This window comes from Elephas maximus, chromosome 19 (assembly GCF_024166365.1).
Source record: "Elephas maximus indicus isolate mEleMax1 chromosome 19, mEleMax1 primary haplotype, whole genome shotgun sequence".
Classification (NCBI taxonomy): domain Eukaryota; kingdom Metazoa; phylum Chordata; class Mammalia; order Proboscidea; family Elephantidae; genus Elephas; species Elephas maximus.
Window position 1 is genome coordinate 71,671,913 of NC_064837.1, and position 21,914 is coordinate 71,693,826.

The window sequence follows — 21,914 nt, forward strand, 5'->3', positions numbered from 1 at the left end:
CTTTAAGACCCCAGGCATCGAACTAGGAGGTTGAACAGAAGCACTAAACACATTATTAGGACAGTTAACTGGGATGTTCCATGAAACCATGACTCTAAACCTCCAAATTAAGGAACCCAATTCCATGAGGTGTTCGACAGTACATAAGCAGCCTCGGCAGCTTTTTTTTTTTTTTGGTCATTGTAAATGTATCTACTACACTTTTACCAATTCAGCTTTTTACAGGTGTACAACTTATTGACAGCAACTACATAAATCTACTGTGCAACCCTACCCTTCATGAGATTTTTCTATCACCATAAACTGAAACTCAGTACAGGTAGTCCCCAACATCATTGAGTTACCATTTTTTTTTTTTAAATACATCTTATCCTTAGCAATAGGTATTACATACAATGTTGCAATGTGTACTTTGCTGACGTTATCATGCTCAGATGTTCACTCACAGATGTTCAATGTTGTAATTTGCTGTTCACAAAACTGCTGTACAGCAGGCTATGAAAACTAAAAAAAAAAAAAAAGTATTCAACTTATGTCAGAACAGACTCTTACAATGGCATTATCGGACCAGAACCCCAACCTAAGCTGGGGACTCCATAAGCAATAATTGTCTTTCATTGTCTTAATGGTGTCTTTTGAAGGGAAAATTTTTATTTTCATGAAGTCCAAATCGTCAACTTCTTCCTTCATGTTTCTTTCTTTTGGTGTCATTGCTAAGAACTCTTTTGCCTAACCTAAGGTCGTGAAGATTTTTCCCTGTATTTTCTTCTTTTATAGTTTCAGCTGTGGCATTTAGGTCTACAATCCATTTTTTTGGTTAATTTTTGTATTTGTATATGGTGTGAAGTCAGTGTTTCATCTTTGTCCCATCACCATTTGTTGAAAAGACTATAATTTCCTCCACTGAACTGTCTTGCCACTGGTGTTGAAAATTTATTCACTGTAGACATAAGGGTTTATTTCTGAACTCTCAGTTCTGCTCCATTTAGTCCACATCCTTATTCAATATCAAAACATCACGATGACTATAGCTCTATCATAAGTTTTGAAATTAGGTAGTGTAAGTTTCTAACTTCATTCTTTCCAAAATTGTTTTACCTATCCTAGGTCCAGTGATTTTCCATATAAATTTCTTAAAATCAGCTATTAATTTCTCAAAATAAAATCCCAGTGGGAATTTGATAGGGATTGCACTGACTCTACAGGACAATTTGGTAAGAACTGCTATCTTAACAATATTGAGTCTTCCAGTCAACGAACAATTCTGTGCATTTGTTTGGGTCTTCTTTAATTCAGCAGTATTTTGTAGTTTTCAGCATATACAGGTCTGGCACTTTTGTTAAATTTGTTCCTCAGTATTTTATTCATTTTGATACTGTTGTGAGTGGCATTATTTACTTAATTTCATTTTTTTGACCATTGTCTGCTCAGATATACAACTGATTTTTGTATATTGACGTTATTATTCTTGTGACCTTGCTAAACTTGTTTGCTAGTTCCAGTAGTTTCTTGTGTGGATTCCTCAGGATTTTCTACACGAAGACTCATGTCATCCGAGTGATAATGCCTGGTTTCACCCTTAACAGACAGGATGGTGTTATCTTTTTTTTAAATCTTTGCCCATTTAAGCATCCTAAAACAAAGGCATCACATTGTCTTAACTTGCTTTTATTATTAAAAAGGTGAACATATATTGCTAAGTTTATTAGACGTATTTCTCTGGAGCTGCCTGTTCACGCCCTTGCAGTATGTCTTCCAGCACTCCGCTTGTTTTTTGGTATTACTTGATTTACAGAAGTCTTTAATAGTCCTCCCTGCCCTAAATATTTTTATCTGAGCTGCCTCACCCCACCCCCATTTCACCTGTAAAGACAGACACCTGTTTTTTTCTTACTTTTTATTTTTGTTGTGAGAATATATACAACAGAACATACACCCATTTGACAATTTCTACATGTACAATTCAGTGCCGTTGATTACATTCTTCAAGTTGTGCAACCGTCCCCACCCTCTTTTATCGAGTTCTTTCTCTAGGAACATAAACTCACTGCCTGATGGGGGCCTTATCTTTGATGTAACAATACTGTAACCTGCCTACGAAAATTAACAGTGCTTTCCGCATTCTATCTAACTGTCCATGTTCAACCTTCCCAGAGTCCCAGCTCTTTGTCCGGCTAGTTTGTCACATGAGGACCCCGATGGGAGTCCACCCTGTCTGGTGACCTAGTCTCCTCTTCTGTACTTTCACTTTGGTGAAGAAACCAGGACAAGATCATTTACAATCCCACATCCTGGACACAGCTGAGTGAGCCCCCTGGGGTTCGGTGGACTGCCCCTAATGCCCTATACCTATGTTGGCTTCATAAGCCCCTGGTTCAGATTTCAGAGGTGGTGCTGAGAGTGTCCTGCTTCCCCTAGGGCCATTACAAAGTACCATAGAGTGGGAACTTAAAATGACAGAAACTTATTCTCTCCCAATTCTGGAAGCTAGGAATCCACAATCAGGGTGTCAGCTGTGTTAATTCCTTCTGAGGTTTTCATCTGTCTCTCTTCTTTTTTATATGGGCACACTCAGAATGGGTTCAGGACCCACTCTACTCCAGTAAGGCCTGGTAACGCCTTCAAAGACCCTAATTCCAAACAAGGTTGGGACTTGAATATACCTTTTCGGAGGATACAATTCCACCCATAGCAGTTCTATAGTCACACAAAAAAACAGACGTGTGTGTACACGAGTCAGCATACAGCCAGGGCCTAGAAGCATGACACCCCAGATACAGAAATAAACATAGATTTGTGTGCACCAGTCAGCCTACAAACAGGGCCTAGGAGCACAACACCCCAGCATCAGCGATCACACCTGGTACCCAGATCTTGGTTGCTAAATACCATTCTTCAGTAAAAGGAACCAGGGCTCCTTGGAGAAGTGATTGATTCCAGTGTGAAGGCAGGGGAAATAGAAGACAAGCCTGGAGTATCTTATGGTGGCAGAAAGTAAGGCTTAAAGGGCGTAAAAAAGGATGAGGGCGCAGGAGCCAACCTGCAAGAGTTCCCAATGGCCAAGGCTGGGACAACTGGAACAACAAAATGATAAAGTATCAGCTTATAACTTATGAAATAAAATAAATATCCACAAGTCTGGACTGATACAAATAAATAAACAAACAAGAGAAAGGATAGCTCCTCCTTACAGAATTCCAGTTAATAAATGTTGAAGAACAAAGGACATGAAAAAATCACCACCAAACACCACAGTGACAACTGTTACATGCAACAGCCAAGAAAGGAGGCTAAAAGCAATGGGCAGTTTGAGGAGCAGGTATTTGCATAGTCTTAAAGTACTTTCCCTAAGATATTTATAAAGACCAGGGGGTGGGGGCATAGTGATTAAGAGCTCAGCTGCTATCCAAGAGGTGGGCGGTTTGAATCCACTAGTTGCTCCTTGGGAACCCTAGGGGGCAGTTCTACTCTGTCTTATAGGGTTGCTATGAGTCGGAATTGACTTGACAGCAACGGGTTAAGAGGAAACACTAGCTGTACAGCACAGACACCTGGCAGATCCCGCATGAATCAGGCAGGCAAGGTAACATCACCCTTAACAACACGTACGGATACCATGGAACCGATGGTTGTGCTTTCTCACCACAAATGCATAAGCCTGGTCTGAATGTGAGACAACTCACAGCGGAGGGGTGGCCTACAAGATAACTGACCAGGGCCCTTCAGAAGTGTCTAGGTCATGAAGGCAAAGAAAGGCTAAAGGGCTTTCCAACAATAACCACTACACAGCCATAACGAGGCAGTGGTGCTTCAGCGGTAGAATTCTTGCCTTCCATGCAAGAGACCTGGGTTTGCCTCCCCACCCACACACCTCACGCTCAGCTGCTGCCTGTCTGTCAGCAGAGGCTTGCATGCGGCTACGACACCAAACTAGTTTTAGCAGAACTTCCAGACTAAGACCAACTGGGAAGAAAGGCCTGGCGATCATCCAACAAAAACCCTACAGATCACAACTGTCTCATCTGCAATCGAAAGGCAACGGCATCTCATTCCATTGTGCGTGGTCAGGTTTGGGGCAGACTTGATGGCAGCATACCACAACAAAGAGACATGAGGGCTAAATAGGACAGACTTTGAACCAGGTAAACACTTAATACCAGGGCTATTAGAGAGCTGGCTAAATGTACATCCGATCTGTCATTTAGGTAACGATGTCGTATCCCTGTTCGTTTGCTGATTATATAAGAAAATGTCCTTGTTTTCAAAGAAACAGGCAGGGAAGTGTTTAGGACAAAGTGGCATCACAACTACAACTTTCACTCGGTTCAGAAAATATACAAAAAGTGGTAAAATATTAACATTTGCGGAATCTGGGTGAGTATACAAGAATTTTTTTGTACTATTCCTGCATCTTTTCTATAAATCTGAATTTCAAAATAAAAGGTTTACAGAACACTTAAATGTTAGGAGAAAATGACAGCTTTATAAATTTCAGGGAGAACCTATCAGTTTTTGATACAAACATTTACATAAAACTTAAAACATACAACACCATTGAGGTGAGATACGATTCTAGTCTTTGTTAACATTGGCGTCCAGGCATTCACCACAGTCAACAGTCGAGCTTTCGCAACTGTTTTGTTGAATGTGATGAATGCCTGTGATAATAAATAAGTTCAATTCCCTTTAAACCACAAATATTTCAAGTAAACTTCTCCAGACTACCCAGGGAAGAAAATTTTATCTATAGCTACTTATTCAATCCAGACATAAACGAATATGTCTGGGTTATAAAGACAATGTTCATTGAAGGTGAGCAGCTACCTGAGGCTTCAGAACGATCTGCCAGCTCGAGTCTTGAGTGGTTACAGCTCCTAAGGTAGACATCACTATTTGCAGTGTGACTCAGGTTACTTGTAACAACTGGAAATTTTGTGAATAAATTCTATATTCCTTTAACTCAGAAACTGGTTCCACGGGGTGACATCTTACTTGAGTACTGGTTTTAACACAAGGCCGTGCAACCTTCATTCAAAAAGTGTACTTGCTATCTCTGCCCTCCTGATGTTCAGTGATGTATAAGGATGATATGGAATCCCCACCTCATACCATACACAAAAATTAACTAAAAATGGACCAAAAACCTAAGCGTAAGAGCTAAAACCAAAACCCGTTGCCATTGAGTCGATTCCAACTCATAGCAACCCTACAGGAGAGAGCAGAGCTGTCCCATAGGATCTCCAAGGAGGGCTGGTGGATTCCTACTGCTGACGTTTTTGGTTAGCAACTATAGCACTTAACCACACAGACGTAAATCAGGGCTTCAAACCGGTTTGAACCCTCACTGAGAATTTGCATTTTCACCCATATATACTGAATTAGAATCTACATTTTAACAAGATCCCTGGGTGACTTTTTTTTTATCGTCCTTTAAGTGGAAGTTTACAAGTCAAGTCAGTTTCTCATACAAAAACTTGTATTCACCTTGCTATGTACTCCCAGTTGCTCACCCTGTAATGAGACAGTATGCTCCTCCTCTCCACACTATATTCCCCGTGTCTATTCACCCAGCTTCTGTCCCCTTCTGCTTTCTCATCTTGCCTCCAGACAGGAGCTGCCCACATAGTCTGATGTGTCTACTTGAGCTGAGAGGCTCACTCCTCACCAGTATCATTTTCTGCCTTATAGTCCAGTCTAGTCCCTTTCTGAAGAGTTGGCTTTGGAAATGGTTCCAGTCTTGGGCTAACAGAAGATCCGGGGACCATGACCTCCAGGGTCCCTCCAGTCTCAGTCAGACCAGTAAATCTGGTCTTTTTATGAGAATTTGAGGTCTGCACCCCGCTGTTCTCCTGCTCCATCAGGGAGTCTCTGTTGTGTTCCCTGTCAGAGCAGTTGCCAGGTGATCCTTGTGTGTAATAAAATTTGAGAACCACTGCTCTACTAGTGGATCTCAAAATTGGTCCCTAACCAGCAGCATTAGCAGCACCTGAGAACTTGCAAATTCTCAGCAATGGTTTGAACCAGACCTAACTGGTTCAAAGCCCTGGTGTAGATCTTCATGACCTAGGATTAGGCAAGACTTTCTTAGCTATAAGACCAAACACACGAACAACAACAACAAAAAAAACTGATAAATTGGACTTCATCAAAATTAAAAACATGTTTCCTCAAAGGACATCATTAAAAAGTGAAAAAGATAACCCACAGAATAGGAATATTTGCAAATTATGTATCTGATTAGAGATTTGTGTCCAAGGTATAAAAAACTTTTACAACTCCATAAAAAGACAAATAGTCCAATTAAAAAATGGGCCAAAGGCTCTGAGCAGACGTTTTTCCAATGAAGACACATGAATGGCTAATAAGCACAGGCAAGGCGTTCAACATCATTAGTCATTAGGGACATACGAACCAAAAACACAGTGAGATACCACTTCACGACCACCAGGATAGTGAAAATGAAACAGGCAATAACAAGTGTTGGTGAGGATGTGGAGAAACTGGAGCCCTTATGCATCGCTGGAGGGACTGTAAAACGGTACAGCCGCTCTGGAAAATAGTCTGGCAGTTCCTCAAAAGGTTAAACATAGAGTTACCGTATGACTCGGCAATTCCGCTCCTAGGTGTATACGCACCCAAGGAGATTAAAAACATAGACACACATCTGGGGTCTTAAATGCTAACAAGCGTCCATCTAAGATGCATCAATTGGTCTCAACCCACCTGGATCAAAGGAGAATGAAGAACACCAAGGTCACATGATAACTATGAGCCCAAGAGACAGAAAGGGCCACACGAACCAGAGACTTACATCATCCTGACACCAGAAGAACTAGATGGTGCCCAGCCACAACCAATGACTGCCCTGACAGGGAGCACAACAGAGAACCCCTGAAGGAGCAGGAGAACAGTGGGATGCAGAACCCAAATTCTCATAAAAAGACCAGACTTAATGGTCTGGCTCAGACTAGAGGAATCCCGGTGGTCAGGGTCCCCAAACCTTCTGTTGGCCCAGGACGGGAACCATTCTCAAAGACAACTCATCAGACATGGAAGGGACTGGGCAATGGGTTGGAGAAAGACGCTGACGAAGAGTGAGCTACTTGTATCAGGTGGACACTTGAGACTGTGTTGGTATCTCCTGTCTGGAGGGGAGATAGCAGGGTAGAGAGGATTAGAAACTGGCAAAATTGTCACGAAAGGAGAGACTGGAAGGAGGAAGTGGGCTGACTCATTAGGGGGAGAGTAAGTGGGAGTATGGAGTAAAGTGTACATAAGCTTATATGTGACAGACTGACTTGATTTGTAAACTTTTACTTAAAACACAATAAAAATTATTAAAAAAAAAACATAGCCACACAAAAACTTGTACAGGAATGTCCATACCCGCCTTGTTCATAGTAGCCAAATAGTGGAACCAACCCAAGCGTCCATCAAAAGGTAAATGGATAAAGAAAATGTAGCACGTCCATAACAGAGTATCATTCAGCAATAAGGGATGAGGTACTGACACGTGCTATGATAAAAATAATCCTCAAAAGCATTGTGTTCAGTGAAAGAAGCCAAACACAAAAGAACACATACTATAAAATTCAATTTATATGAAATGTCCAGAATAAGCAAATCCACAAAAGAGAGAAAGGAAACTTTTGGTTGTCAAGAGCTGGGGCTGGGGTGGGGGGGGAGGGGAGAAGGGGGAGAAATGGGGAGTGACTGCTTAATGGGTACCACGTTTCTATTAATGATGAGAATGTTCTGGAAACAATGGTGGTGACAAATGTGCAGCTCTGTGAGTGTACTAAAACTACTCAACTGTACACCCCGCAGTGGTGAACTTATGGTATGTCCACTATATCCCAACAAAGTTCTCACTTAAAAAATAAGTTTTCAACAATAAGTAACAATGGTCCCCTCTGGAGAGTAAGGGCATCAGTTTGTCCCACCACCCTCTTGTACTGCTTCGTTGTGTCACCTTTTCAATCAGAACACTAGTCCTCTTAAAGAAGCACTTCCTGCTCTATACACTATGAAAACACACAGACAACACAAAAGCCTGGGCAAGCCTCTGGGAGAGGGCAGGTGCTGGGGCCTCAGGGGCTGCCTGGCCCTGCACGGTGGGTTCCAGTGGGGATGGCTGCTGTTGAACGTGGGCGACACCTGCAACGTCCAAAAGAGCAGAGACGGTGGCATGTTGGCTTTTGCATACCAGTCTGTTCATGGTGTATGGGATCTGATAAGGGAGGCGTAAAGCCATGTGGAGCTTCACAGGCAGCGGGAAGAGCGCGTGCAAAGGCCCTGAGGTGAGAGTACACTGAATGCCAAGTGCGAGCCAGGATGCCAGTGTGGCTGGTAGGGGAAGCCTATGCCTCTGCTGGGCCTAGAGGGAAGAAGCCCTGACTGAAAAGGTGACACGATGAAAGACGGCCACCAGCTCGCATGCTAACACTCTCCAGAACACACGTCTCCCAGTTCAGGCTGAGTCAGCCCAATGCCACCTGCTCAGGGATGCTGCCCAACTGCCCAGACAGAGCCACCTTCTCCAGTGAGACCACTGCCACTCGCTGCCACAGGAATTAAAACCAGACACTGATCGTCCTCTCCCGCTGCTAAACTGGGTCCTCCGCAGGGCCGAGATCACTCCATGTATCCACCTCTGTTTGCCTAGCCCACATCCTGGCCTGGCAGGCGGCAGCCCCAGGCTCTGCAGAAAGGATGTGCATGGCTGACATTCCCATCCCCTCCTGTCAATCAGGCTCTCTCCAGCATGACTCACTTAGTCCAGCCCCAGACACAGAAGCTGACCTGCCACAGACTGTGCCCAGCCAAGGAAGTCTGTCCTCCATGCAGGGCGTGGCAGCTGCCTCTCCCAGGGAAGGGCTTTGGGCAGAAAGGCAAGGACTAGCACCCACCCTTTTCTGGTCCTTGGCCATCTGGCACTCTGGCTATAGGACTTCAAGACAGCCTGTTCTCCAAGCACTGTCCCCAGCTAACTGCCCCAGCCCCAAGCATGAACAAGTCTGAAAAAAGTTCAGAACCAGCATGCCTGGGTCTCACTGGGCTTTAGCAGATTGGAGCTTCCACTGGGCATTGCCCTCCAGAGGCACAGAAACAGCCTCGTGAGTCTTGGTGGCCTGGCTCACCTCCGCAAGGCCCACGCAGAGCAGCTAGGCCAAGTGCCTGCCACGTTCCCCAGCTCTCTGCTGGACAGATGGCTGCTGGCTTCCCACGAACCATTTCGCCACATGCACAACTAATAAGAGAGATCATTGTGTGCCTTGCTCACGGCAACACAACCAAAGAGAACACGGCTGGGTTGGACGACGAGGTTTCTCTGAGAACTACAGGACGTGGAAAAACCTCTGCGAACAGCACAGGTGCCCCTCCCTCCTGGGGCCCTCACCTCCACAGTGTGACAGGGTGAACCAGCAGCTCCAGGCAAAGGCCACCCCCGTTCAATGTCTTCCCACCTATCAAGTAAGAGAGGAAGGATTAGGATTGGCAGGGACAGAAAAAGAGCAGCCAGGCTCCCTGTAGCTCAAAAATGCCCCCCAGGATTACTCTTTGCAGCCCCCGCACCTGCCACCTTTCAGACACTGGGGCCCTGCCCAGGCCAGGCCAAGCCTCCAACAGTGGGACGAATGAGTCAGGTCTAGTTCTACACACAGTTCTATTTTATTATGGCAAAGGTGAGAACACCACCTTCCCCACAACAACAACCAGTAAAGTTTATCCCAAAAATAAATCAGTACAAAACATGGCTGCTTCAGAATTTAAAAAAAAAAAAAAAAGGAAAAAAACCTTTACATGAGTTTTTAAATCCTATTTTAAAACACAAAAGAAACAAATCCACCATTGGCTACCCAGTTCAAGGCCCGCACCCTCCCACCCGCCAGGGAGCACGGGCGAGAGACGTCTGGGTCCTATTCCGTGCACAGATCCATGGGTCTGTTTAGCTGGTGTCCATCTGAAACAGAGAGAAAGGAAACATTCTCATTCAGAGGCTCCTGCTTCCTGCCACTCTCTGGGTTGCCCCAGTCCAGGTCTGTGCCCCAGATGGCTGCCTGCTTCTGGACCCTCACCCCAGGACTTACCCTGGCGTTATAAGCATCCAACTGGGCGTCCAACTCCTCTGCTGAAAGCTGCTGCTTTGAACTCCTGCCAGTTCCTCTGCCTCGTCCCCGGCTGCCCCCACGGGTGCCTCTCCGGGCGCCACCGCCACCGAAAGCTCCAGAGCCACGGTTTCTAGTCATGCCCCCTCTGTTTATACTGGCAGAAAGAAAAGAACTTGTTCACATCCTCATAATCCCTCAAGAACAATGTTCCCACACATCACAGGCCACCTCACCACCTAGCGGCCCCAGACTCACCTCTGTGTAGGTCTCCGTTGTGTGTCAATCTGTGATGTGACCAGCTGGATGTTCATGGGGCGACCTGTGGGAAAGAACACAAGACATCACATTCCAGTCCAGATGCCACCATACCCTGGGGTCCATGCAAAGACTGGAAAGGGTCTCTCTGTGCCTCAAATGCTGCCAACAAGGACACAAGCATGAAAACACTGGTGGAGAAACAAAAACAACCCCACCACACCTCATCCTTCTTTTCCTGTCTAGGCAGGTGGGCTGTCTGGTAACCTGTCTGGGGTTCTGGTGGGTAGAGAGGTGTGGGTGACCTCACAGAAGAAGGACCGGTACCTTTGTCTTTACGACTACAGCCCCGCACTCAGAGGTGTACTATGGCAGTTCTGAGAAGGCTTCACAGAAGTGAATCTTCCGGAAGGAGCTGAAGGAGGGGAGGGATGTAGCTTGCTGGATGGGGGTTCACAAGAGGTTGGTCCCGATGTGTGGGGCAGCATGAGAGGTGGCAGAATGGAAGAGAGAGACAAAGGGGCAAATGCAAAGTGTGCTCAGCCACGGGGAGGGAGCCACATTTCTATATGACAGGTACCAGCCCCAGTGCCACAACGTAGGATCTGGCCCCTCTCATCCTGGTCCAGGCTGATACTCACCGTCCAATGGCACGCCATTGTACTGTTTCATCGCTTTCAGGGCATCCGCCTTCCGCTCAAAGTGCACGTCAGCGGTTCCTAAACTCCGGCCAGACCGGTCATAGTGCACTGCAGCCTTCTTTAAAGTTCCAAATTCAGCAAAGAGTTCCTGGAAATCAGGAAAAACAAATTAACAGAAAAGCTGTGTCCCAAATACAGTTCCTGCAAGTGTGATCTGCTCTGGGGTGTTTCCCTGGGAGACAAACATATGCAAGACAAGGTAGCGGGGATGGGAACTGGGGCGGGGGGGGGAGGGGGCTGGCAGACAGCAACTTCCTACAGCAGGTGGGTCTGAGGGCCCCTGTCGGCGTTGGGAGTGGACATCGATTTCATGAGGCAGGTGAAGGAAGTTGCAAAGTCCACTATGAAGGACACAAAATTAAGTCACGATTATCTCAGACCAAGGAGACGTCCAATCAACAGCAAAGGCCATGATCACAGAGCAAGGGAAGCTGTCCACACAGTGGAGCAGCCTGGAGGGCACTGACGGAGGAGCCCTGACCCCAGCCCTCCCCCAGGCAGGTTCTGGCTCACCTTTCCCTCTCCTCCTACTCAAGCCTGCCGCAAAGGCTGAAGTCAAGCGCTGCCATGGTAACTGCCCTGACCTCAGGCAGGCTGGGAGTTGGAGAGGGAACCCAGAGAGTGGGGCTACTCCGGCCGCAGGCACACAGCGGGAAGTGGAGTTCACCAAAAGCGGTTTCCAGTGGATGCCAGAAACCACCTTAAAAAAAGTGTTGAGACACTGTGAGTGCTCACCAGCCTTGCTCTGTCCTTCCATGGCAAAGTCACACGGCTAGACTCTGGGAAATTGAACCCAGAAAGGCCCAACACCCTGACCTAGACATCTGTAAAACTAAACCCAGAACTTACTCCTTAACCAAAAAACCAATTTAAACATATTTGGGATTCAATTAAAAAAAAAAAAAAAAAAAAGCCACGGGCTTTGACCAAACACGGTTTGAGAATCATGCCACAGATGAGACGTGGCGAGTGCTGACAAGTGAGACCAGGTTTACAAAAAGCTATACAATAGGACAGGACTCAGGCAAACATGACAGGAAAAACACTGAAGGAAGATCCTCCCGCTACACTTCATTCGTTTTAGCAACAAATTTTCTAAATCCCAAATCATCATCATCAAAATCAGCACAAAATTAGAGCAAGCAGCGGGGTCTGTCACTGATACCTGAGACCCATTCACATTTTAACCAATCCTTTCCCTGCTACAAGTTGGAAGCTCTAGCAGGGGCTCATAAGGCTCACAGAGTGCGTTTCAGTGCTCAGAAGTAGCTCCTCAGACTGACACAGTCCTATCTGCAAGCACAGACGGGCCTACTCGTGGAACTGTCAACTTCAACACAATCACTGCTTGACACTATGTTCAAGCTACAAAGTGGCCGCTAACACGGGCACAAGGCGATCCCGTGGTTAGCTGGGAGGGCTCACTTTTCTAAGGTGGGAAGGGAATTCGGGGCCACATTTCAAACTGTGCAACTCTGCTCAACGAGAATCTCACGTTCCTTACCTGAATATCAGCATCCGACACTCCAAAATCCAGATTTGACACCAGCAGTTTCCCACCGGTCTCCACGCCAGCACCGCCCCCAAAGCCGCTGTCGAAAAGGTCGTGTTGCCATTTGTCTGGCAATTGTTTCGGCTGAAGGGGACGAAAAACCCACAAAAACAGAAATAGGCCCGTCAATCGCACTCCAGGCCTCGCTCGCGACTACCACAGACCCTCTCTCCTCCGGGTCTCGGGGGCCCCAGCTCCGGGGGCTGCCGTCGTCCCAGCCGCAGGCCCCATGGTCCCGACGCGGCCACACAACTTCTCAGTTCCTTCAACTAACTTCCCGCCGCCGTCGCACCCAGCGCACCCTCGGCTCCTGGCCGTTACGAGGCCCCGGGGCCCGAATAAGACAAACGACCAGAGAAGGTCTCTGTCTCCGGTATCTGCCCGGGTGGCGCGCCCTCGCCCCCGCCCACACCTCGCGGGCGCCGGCACCCGGGTCCGACCGCTCCTTCGACCCCTCTCCGCCCCCGGGCCCGGCCAAGCCGCGAGCCGCTCCCGCCCGGCTCACTCCCGCCGCGTCCCCGGAGGCTGGCTGTCCGGCTGCCCCCTACTCACCCGGCTGTACGGCGCCGGCCGGTTCCTGCCGCCGCCGGCTGCGCCGCGGGCAATGGCCGCTCGGTTCCTGATGGGCCCGCCGCCTCGGTTCACTCGCGCGGCGCCCTGCGCTCCGCCGCCGCGGCCGCCCTGGGAGCCGGCCCTGCCGCGGCCCCGGCCCCCGCCGCGGCCGCCGCGCTGGCTCCGGTTCAGTTTGATGATGTCGTCCAGAGACATGTCCATTTTGTCGGCCATGGCGGGCGCAGAATCGGCCTCGGCTCGAGCCCGCGCGTCAGCACGCCGTAGCGTCACTTCCTTCGTCGCGCGGGGCCTTCTGGAGCCGCGGCCTCGGAGCGGCTGCTGATTGGCTGCGGGCGGGTGGCTGAGCTCACGGGGCAGGGCGACGCAGGCGCACTGGCGCGCAAAGCTCCGCGGGCGCTGCTCGAGAAGTGGCAGGCAGCGGCCGCGGTCGTTTTTAGACCTTCCCGCGCGGACGCCGGCGCTGCCAACGGACGGGCGGGCGGGGCCGCGCCGATTAGGTCGTAGAAGGTGCGCGGGTTGGACGGCAGCCGTTGGGGGCGGGGCCTGGGCGGGGCGCCCTTTCCCACGCAGCCCCGCCCTTTGCCGGCCTCGGGTCGCGCTGCGGAAGCCTGGGCTTGGGGGGAGGGGGGGCACTGGGGCGGCTGGGCTCGGGTTTGGGGGGCTTCTGAGGCGAATGGGCTCGGGAGGCCGGACTGGAGGGCGGCCGAGGTGGGTTCCCGACGTGGCCGGGGAGCTGAGGCCTGACTTGGCAGCGGGAACGCCGAGCTTCCTTGGGCGGTGACTGGGTCGTTACCTGCATTTCCCACCTCCCCGTCCACCCTTCCTGACGATTCATGTCTGGGCACTTTGTCATCTGGTTCTGTCGTCAGGTACTGGATTCACCTCGGGCTCAGCCCCGAGGCGGGTGGAGGCCCGGAGTAGACGCTTGATTTTTTTTTTGGAGTGGTGGGGGAGGATTTCTGGAGGTGAAAACTCACACCGAACTGGAATTTTGGCCTCCATCTGTAATGCCTAAGCTGGTGGCTCTCATTGTTTGCTAATCGCGTCATTTTAAAGAGTATTGTTTGGCATAGTTTTACAGTTCTCTAGTGGGAACCAGCAGACCCTTTTATGAGCTTCAAGGTATAACTCGAGGTCCGTGAAGGCGTTCTAAATGTGGTTGGCAGAATGGAACGCTGGACAGACTCACGCTGTCCTAAGCAGGATCTGAGGCTCCTCGGGTGCTGAGTCTTCTTCCTTGGAGATGGGTCTCCAGCTTTCTCCTTTGATTCTAAAAGGGATTCCTAGTAGATGTTTCTTGACAGCGGAGTACCACCTCTGTGCACCTTTTCCTGCCCTCTGAGTGGAGCTGCACCCCATTTGCCAAGCCACTCACAGCAGTGCTGACCCTCTTGGATAGGGCAAATATTCCTTCTTTGGTGCCCAAATGTTCCAGCTCTGCATACTAAATTTAACAAGGTAATCCTCTTCCCCCTAGCCTGAAGGCTCCAGGCCATGAAGGTGAAGATCAAGTGCTGGAATGGTGTGGCCACTTGGCTCTGGGTGGCCAATGATGAGAACTGTGGCATCTGCCGGATGGCCTTCAACGGCTGCTGCCCAGACTGTGAGTACACCCCTGCTCTGTCATGAGCTCTGTCTGCTGGCCTTTCCTAGTAAATACCTGCATGCAATCTCTGGGTGTTAATATCCCGTCCCTGAAGAAGAGCTGACATCTAAAAAGCCAGGCAGTTTGGGCCCATGTTTGTATAATCCAACCCACGGTTTTGAAGGAAAAAGCATGCAGCCTTGTGATGTAATCAGACTCAGCTGTAAAACACACAGATCAAAAACAGGTGTTAAAACTTTTTATTTGATCGTTTTCAAACAGACTAGAGTGGTATCAGCACACACATACCCATGTAGCACATGGTGTTGACAGGTAATGGTATTTTACCACTTTTGTTTCACTTTTTTGCTGAAGTATTTTAAGGTAAGTCATAAACATTTTGATCTCTCACGTCACACACTTCAGCCACATCTTGAAACCTGACTCGCCAACTTCTTCTCCAGAGACAGCACTTTGGTCACTTCTGACAACACAGCAGTAATCCCTTAGTGCCGCCCGGTACCTCCTCCTTGTTCAGATCGCTCTAGTTTGTCCCCAGGTGGTTTTGTACGGCTGAGTGGTTTGAACCAGGATTCCACATTACATTAGGATGCGTTTACTCTTAAGTCTCCTTGATCTAGAGCAGTTCCGTCCTTTTGGGGCAGGCAAGAGCCTAGTATCTCACTAGAACTTGATTTCTTCCGGTGAAATTCAAGAGATTGGGTTTCAGTACAAACAAGATTTTATTCCAGGCTTGAGCTCTTCGTCTGCCTGGCCAGAAGGAGATCTCATCACTTGGGATTAACAAATCCTGATCCCATCAGGCTGGAGGGATGGGATTTGATGGGATCGTTGATTGACTGTCCTTAATCAGGCTGTGTTGTTGATTGTTGGGTTCAGTCAATTCTGACTCATGGCAACCCCATGTGACAGAACTGCCCCATAGGGCAACCTAGCAGATCACAAGGCCTTTCTCCCGAGAAACTGCTGGGTGGGTTTGAACTGCCAGCCTTTCAGTTAGCAGGCAGGCAGTTGACTGTTTATGCCACCTGAGTAGCAAATGAGTTTAGTAACGGAATTTCTAGAGGTTTGGTTTGATTTCATCTTTTTAAATCGCCCTTCATAAGGATGCCCCAGATACTGAAAGCCTGCAGGGGCAAGGACTTGCAGTTTCCGGAGCAAGGAAGGTGTTAACTTCTGCAAAGTCCTGGAAAGCAGCTTGAGCGAACGTGTTGTGCCTGTGCCTAGGCTAGCTGGGCATTGGTGTGTCACTGAGTCTGTGTTAGTGGTGGCCCCCCGTCCCTGCGCAGTGGTGGACGTGCACACGGCCTGAGGAACCTGGCCTGTGTGTAATCAGCAGGTCCTAGGACTTGACACCACCACACTTGTGTGATCCACTCAGATTGTGTTAAAATGGGGACTCCTTGCTGTAGAGGATAGCGACTGGGGGTCCCACCTGTGGACTGGCACATTGTTCAGCGACAGTGATCCCGTTTTAATGTGCAGAGTGTTTGACAGCTTGTCTTAATTATCTAGTGCTGCTCTACCAGAAATTGTACAAGTGGATGGCTTTAACAAAGAAATTTATTCTTTCACGGTCTAGGAGGCTAGAAGTCCAAATTCAAGGTGCCAGCTCCAGAGGAAGGCTTTCTGTTTCTGTCAGTTTTGGGGGAAGGTCCTTGTCATCAATCTTTTCCTGCCGAGGAGCTTCTCAGTGCAGGGACCCCAGGTCCAAAGGATACGCTATTCTGGCTTTTGTTCCCTGGTGGTATGAGGTCCCCCATCTCTCTGCTTGCTTCTGTCTTTTATATCTCAAAAGAGATTGAGTTAAGGCACAACTTAATCTTTTAGATTGAATCCTGCCTCAATTGGCATAGCTGTCACTAATCCCATTTTATCACATCATAAAGATAAGATTTACAACACATAGGAAAATCATATCAGATGATAAAATGGTGGATGGTCACACTATCCTGGGAATCATGGCTAAGTTGACAGATACTTTGGGGGGACACAACTCAATCTGTGACACAGGTCTGAGGTGCTGTCTCCACAGGTGATGGGGCACCAGGCTGCTCTTGATAAAATCAGAGTGGCTAAGGTCACAATAAACCACCTTATCCCAGAGAGTTCAGGCGTAAAACAACGGTGCACCTTCGGGTGAGTCATCAGTGTATTTGTCATCACGTATGTCAGCAGGCTACTTGCACAGCCACACTTCCTGCCTCCCTTGGGCCCAGAGCAGCCGTGACACCCCTACTCAGTAGGCAGGCCTGACACCCCTAGTCAGTGGGCAGGTGTTGACACCCCTACTTAGTGGGCAGGTACTGAGTGATTGGCTTTTCTCCCCCGTTGTCAGCTGTTGTGGAGCCTGGCCCTTGTTCATGGAGACCCCGTGTACAACAGAAGGAAATGCTGCCCAGCTCTGCACCATTCCTGTGATTAGTTGCAGGTCAGACAGCTGTGACCCATAGGGTTTTTATTTGCTGGTTTTCGGAAGTAGGTTGCCAGGATTTTCTTCCTAGTGCATCTTAGTTTGGAAGCACTGCCGAAACCTGTTCGGCATCATCGCAGCACCAAGCCTCCACTGACAGATGGGTGGTAGCTGCGCATGAGGTGCCTTGGCCAGGAATTGAACCTTGGTTTCCTACATGGAAGGCAAGAATTCTACCAAGCCACCACTGCCCACCTTTTCTTTCCTAACCCTTACCTTACCTGTTGCCATCAAGTTGATTTTGACTCGTAGCAACCCTGTAGGACAGATGAGAACTGCCCCATAGAGTTTCCAAGGAGTGGCTGGTGGATTTGAACTCCCAACCTTTTGGTTAGCGGCCATAGCTTGCCATAGCTCTTAACCAGTGTGCCGCCAGGGCTCCTTTTCTTTCCTAGGGGAATCAAATTTGAAAGAGGTGATACAGTGTGTGCTGGGGTGTGGAAGGAAAGGCGGGGACTAATCCACATCAGGTGTTAGGCAGCAGAGCCCAGGGACTCCATTTGGCCCAGCCCTGACCTTAGGAACAGCCAGAAGGCTCTGGGTGGTCCTGTCCTTGCCTTGACCCTGACCTCACTGTGCAAAGGTACACTGAGGAGAGCAGAGCTTTCAAACCAGGGGGCTGAGACAGGGGTGGTCGGGGTCCCAGCCCCCACCTCCTTGGCCTGGGGATCCAACCCCCTACTTCCATTGATGGGGTTCCCCATCTCTATTGCCCCCATCTCCATTGTCTGGGGCCCACCCTCCCATCTGCATTGCCTCCCATCTCCATTGTCCAGGGTCTTAACCCCCATCTCCATTGGTTGGGGTCCCACTCCTCATTTCCATTTCCCTCATCTTCATTGTCACCCCCATTTCCATTGTCCGGGGTCCCACCCTCCATCTCCATGACCCGCATCTCTACTGGCTGGGGCCTCATCCCCCCATCTCCATTGCCTGGGGTCTCACCCCCATCTGCTTTGCCCCACCCTCTCCATTGCCCAGGGTCCCAGCCCCCATCTCCATTGCCTCCCCATCTCATTGGTTCGGGTCCCACCCAACCCCCATCTCCGTGCCCCCCATCTCCACTGGCTGGGGTCTCACTCCCCATCTGCTTTGCCCCCCCATCTCCATTGCCTAGGGTCCCACGTCCTCCCGCCTCTGTCGGAATTCCAGCGTTTTTTTGCAGTGCCCTATCTGACTGCTTTGCCATAACAGTTCTAGAAAGGGAGCAACATCTCCGCTGTTGGAAGGATTTTTAAGAGACAGAGAAGCACTGTCTAGAAAAACACTATCTAGAAGGAGGGGTAAAAGCTGTCACGGCAGCTGCCCCTGACTGTAGAAGTCAGGTGCTCTTGGGTTTGCCAGAGGTGATGGCAGGGTCCAGGGACTGCTCCAGGAGAGGGAGGAGGTACGCTGGGGGCACCGGTGGAGGCGCTGCGTGGCGCGGCATGACGTGGTGCTCTGGGCCGCCTTTAACGGGTGCAGGACTCCTGGGCCCATGTTGTGTTTGCAGAGTTGGCACCTGCCTTCTTACTGAAAATGTCTGTCTGCGGGTTACATCCAGCAGGCGGTGTCAAGCCCGGGGAAGACGTGCCATCCCTTACCCCACCTTCCTCGGTAGTTACTGAGCGTCTGTCCCACGGAGGCACCGGGCCTCAGAGTCAGGAGGCAGTTGCTGCCCTCAGGGAGCTCACACCGTAGACTGGTGCTGGGCCATCCCGACAGACCCGCTGGCCTAGGGCAGGGACGTCTCCCACCCACTGGGGCCCCGCCCCGCCCCGACCCCACCCGCCTCCTCTCCGCAGGTAAGGTGCCGGGCGACGACTGCCCGCTGGTGTGGGGCCAGTGCTCCCACTGCTTCCACATGCACTGCATCCTCAAGTGGCTGAACGCTCAGCAGGTGCAGCAGCACTGCCCCATGTGCCGCCAGGAGTGGAAGTTCAAGGAATGAGCGGCCGCCGTGTCCGCGGGACCGCGTCCCCTCCGCCTGAGGGCCTTCGACCTTCGCACCGGGACGCCCCCCCGGGCCGTGGCAGGCTTGAGGAAGGACAGCCCTTTGTTTTTCCCATGACAAGTTGGCGCTTTTGTCCAATAAGCGGAGTTTATTAAAGTCCCTGTGCCTCACCGGAGGCCTCCAGCGCCTGTTTTCTTGGTGCGTTCATGACGGTGGTGGCATTTTGATATTGAAACTCCCATGAATAAACATCTGTGCGAGCACCATGCCCCGCCAGGCTGAGTCACGGCTCTAGGAGCATGGAGCATCTGGGGTCAGATCTCGACTGGGAGGCCTCGGGCCCTCGGGTCTGTGTCTGCTAATGGAAGCACGGTGACAGAGAGGCTGGGGAGTTCAGCCCGTGCAGTGAGCCCCCGAGCCCAAAGGTCCCCTCACCCATGAGTGCCTAGCAACACCCACCAGGACCCGGGCCCCGTCTCTCCCAGGAGACTCTCTGGGGAGACCTGACGTCACAGGCTCTGACCAGCATGTTTGGGGAGCGTGACATCAGCAAGGGCCACCACAGTCCCCCTGCAGGGGGAGGGGCTGATCTGGGCCTGGGTCCAGTCTCCAGGACCCCACCACCTCTACAGACAAAGCTACCACAGCGTTTGGGGCCCCAGGCTGCTACTCTGTATTCTACCTGCTCCTCTGTCTACAGTGTGTCCCAGCCAATTGCAGGCTGCCTGTGGAGTCACCATGAGTTCACAGCTCAGTGGGGAAGACCACCCTCACCAGGTGCGAAGGGGCTTGGAGGGGACAGTGGGTGGCTTACGTGCAGCTGGCTGCCAGGGCAGTGCTTCCAGGGTGAACACTGCAGGGTGAGATTTTCCGGTTTGATGTTTTTGTTGCCTCTCCTTGTTGGAGGTGTCCTGACTCTACAGGACCCCAGCTCTGCAGCAGGCCTTACTGGGCCAGGCCACCCTGAGGCCACACCCAGCAGCCCCCACCCTTCTGGGAACTCTTCTTGGGGAATGCTTTCCCGTGTCTTCCTTCTCTGATGTACTGCCTCCCTGTGAGACAGGAAGAGCCTACAGTCCTGAGCCCAGCTGCCCCCATTTTCCAGAGGGGTTAACAGGCCTACCCTCTTGGCAGGCCCCCCCTGGGGTCCTCAGCACCCCCACCACGAGGGCCTGAATGCCACCTTCCAGGAAGCCTAGCCCTGCAGGCCCTTGCTCCTCCCCAGAGAGCTGGCCATTTGCACCTCAGGGGCCTTGACAGATGGTAGGGGATCAGTGAACTCAAGAGTTTCTGTGGCTTGCTTCATCGTGATGTTTTGTAGACCGTGTGCTGAATGGACAGCTGGGCAGGAAAGGGCCCTGATCCCCAGCCAGGGGCTGGAGGGGCATGGGGCCTGGGCTGGACTGGTGGGATCTCCCTCCTCCTAACTAACAGCCACTCTCCTGAGAAGTTGGCTGGTCAGTGGTGGTCCTGTTGGTAGAGCCTTTCCCCACAAGACAACGTCCCACCTAGGCCAAACATGGACTTTGATACTCTTGGTCAGGCAGAGACAGCCTGGGGTCGGTCAGTCCCAGCAGGAAGACTGGGGAAAGGCTCCAACCCCGAGAGATTTTGAACCGCTGGGGGAGTGACTCCTGGACCAGCGCCCTGGCCGCCTTCTGTGCCCAGTAAGACGTCCGCTGCACGTCCACGTGGGGGCGGTGGGCGAGGGTGGGTGCCCGAGAGAAGATGGAGGGGTGGGGGCGGGGGTTCGGACCCGCTGGATCCACGTGTCCCTCCTGCCCGCCTCCGCGCGGAGGAGCGCTTACCTAGGGTGCATTAGTCTTGGGGGCGGAGAGGCCCGGGGTCCTCTGCACCCCAGCGCGTCCCGCTCCTGGCCGCCTGCGCGACTACTCACCGGCGCCGCGGGCTCCGCCGCCCCCGCACCTGCTCCCAGCCCGCCCATCCGCCCCGCCGCACATAAAAGGCCCACCGAGCTGCCGCCGCCCTGCAGTCGTCCCACCGCCCGTCCGCGTCCCCATGGCCGGGCCCGCGATGCTGGCGGCCGCCGCCCTGGCGCTGGTCCTGCTGCTGACGCCGCCCGGGTGCGCGTGGTACAAGCCAGCGGCCGGGGCCAGCTACTACTCGGTGGGCCGCGCCGCCGGGCTCCTCTCCGGTTTCCGCAGGTCCCCGTATGCACGTCGCGACCAGCCCCCCGTCGGGGTGGGATCCCTGGGCCAGGCCGACGCCCTCCCGGAACTGCGCCCCAGCCTGCGGAGCCTCGTGAGGGCGAGACCAGGGGCGCGGGGGGCCGAGGGCGCAGGCAGTTCGGGGGGTATGAGGAGGTGGGGGGAAGTAGGCTGAGCAGGACTGGGGGACACGGGGGGCAGGGCGGGGCACTCCTAAGCCCGCGCCCGCCTGCCCCAGGCCGTGTGCGTCCGGCACGTCATCCCGAGCCTGCAGAGCTGCGCGCGGCTCCCCGACAGCATCGGGACCTTCGAGTGCAAGGAGAAAGTCCTCCAGTCGCTGCGCGCCGCTGACTGTCGCCGCGTCTGAGCCCGGACCCCGGACCCCGACCTCGCTCGGCTCCCTCCCGGTCCCCAGACCTCCCCCGCCCCATCAGTAAAGGATTAAAGAAATAAAGCAAGAAGCAAGCAGCTTCTGAGCGGTGGGGGCGCCGGGGGTGGGGAGGGGCTGGGTGCAGTCCCGAGTCTATACGTAGAGTGCAGC

General features: G+C 51.4%; 3 protein-coding genes across 4 annotated transcripts; 2 read left to right on the forward strand and 1 right to left on the reverse strand.

Moving 5' to 3' along the window:
* Nucleotides 1-1,895: 1,895 nt before the first annotated feature.
* On the reverse strand, nt 1,896-13,462 carry ALYREF (Aly/REF export factor). 2 transcript variants are annotated; one of them, XR_007514070.1, is made up of 7 exons: nt 13,173-13,458; nt 12,573-12,704; nt 11,009-11,156; nt 10,368-10,431; nt 10,092-10,266; nt 9,401-9,964; nt 1,896-7,145 (listed from the first exon to the last, which is right to left on the reverse strand). XR_007514070.1 is itself a non-coding variant. In XM_049860108.1 (6 exons), exons 1-6 carry the CDS (start codon nt 13,404-13,406, stop codon nt 9,950-9,952), a joined length of 768 nt encoding a protein of 255 aa, XP_049716065.1. In that variant the 5' UTR covers nt 13,407-13,462; the 3' UTR covers nt 7,703-9,949. The 2 variants fall into 2 exon arrangements, 1 of the variants encoding a protein (XP_049716065.1); XM_049860108.1 differs by lacking the exon at nt 1,896-7,145 and having other exon boundaries at nt 7,703-9,964; nt 13,173-13,462.
* A 98-nt stretch (nt 13,463-13,560) lies between these two features.
* Nucleotides 13,561-19,375, forward strand: ANAPC11 (anaphase promoting complex subunit 11). Its single transcript, XM_049860110.1, has 3 exons — nt 13,561-13,700; nt 14,671-14,796; nt 19,057-19,375. The coding sequence occupies exons 2-3, from the start codon at nt 14,688-14,690 to the stop codon at nt 19,200-19,202; spliced, it is 255 nt and encodes an 84-aa protein (XP_049716067.1). The 5' UTR covers nt 13,561-13,700; nt 14,671-14,687; the 3' UTR covers nt 19,203-19,375.
* A 1,529-nt stretch (nt 19,376-20,904) lies between these two features.
* Nucleotides 20,905-21,850, forward strand: NPB (neuropeptide B). Its single transcript, XM_049860109.1, has 2 exons — nt 20,905-21,467; nt 21,612-21,850. Exons 1-2 carry the CDS (start codon nt 21,225-21,227, stop codon nt 21,738-21,740), a joined length of 372 nt encoding a protein of 123 aa, XP_049716066.1. The 5' UTR covers nt 20,905-21,224; the 3' UTR covers nt 21,741-21,850.
* The last annotated feature ends 64 nt before the right edge of the window (nt 21,851-21,914 follow it).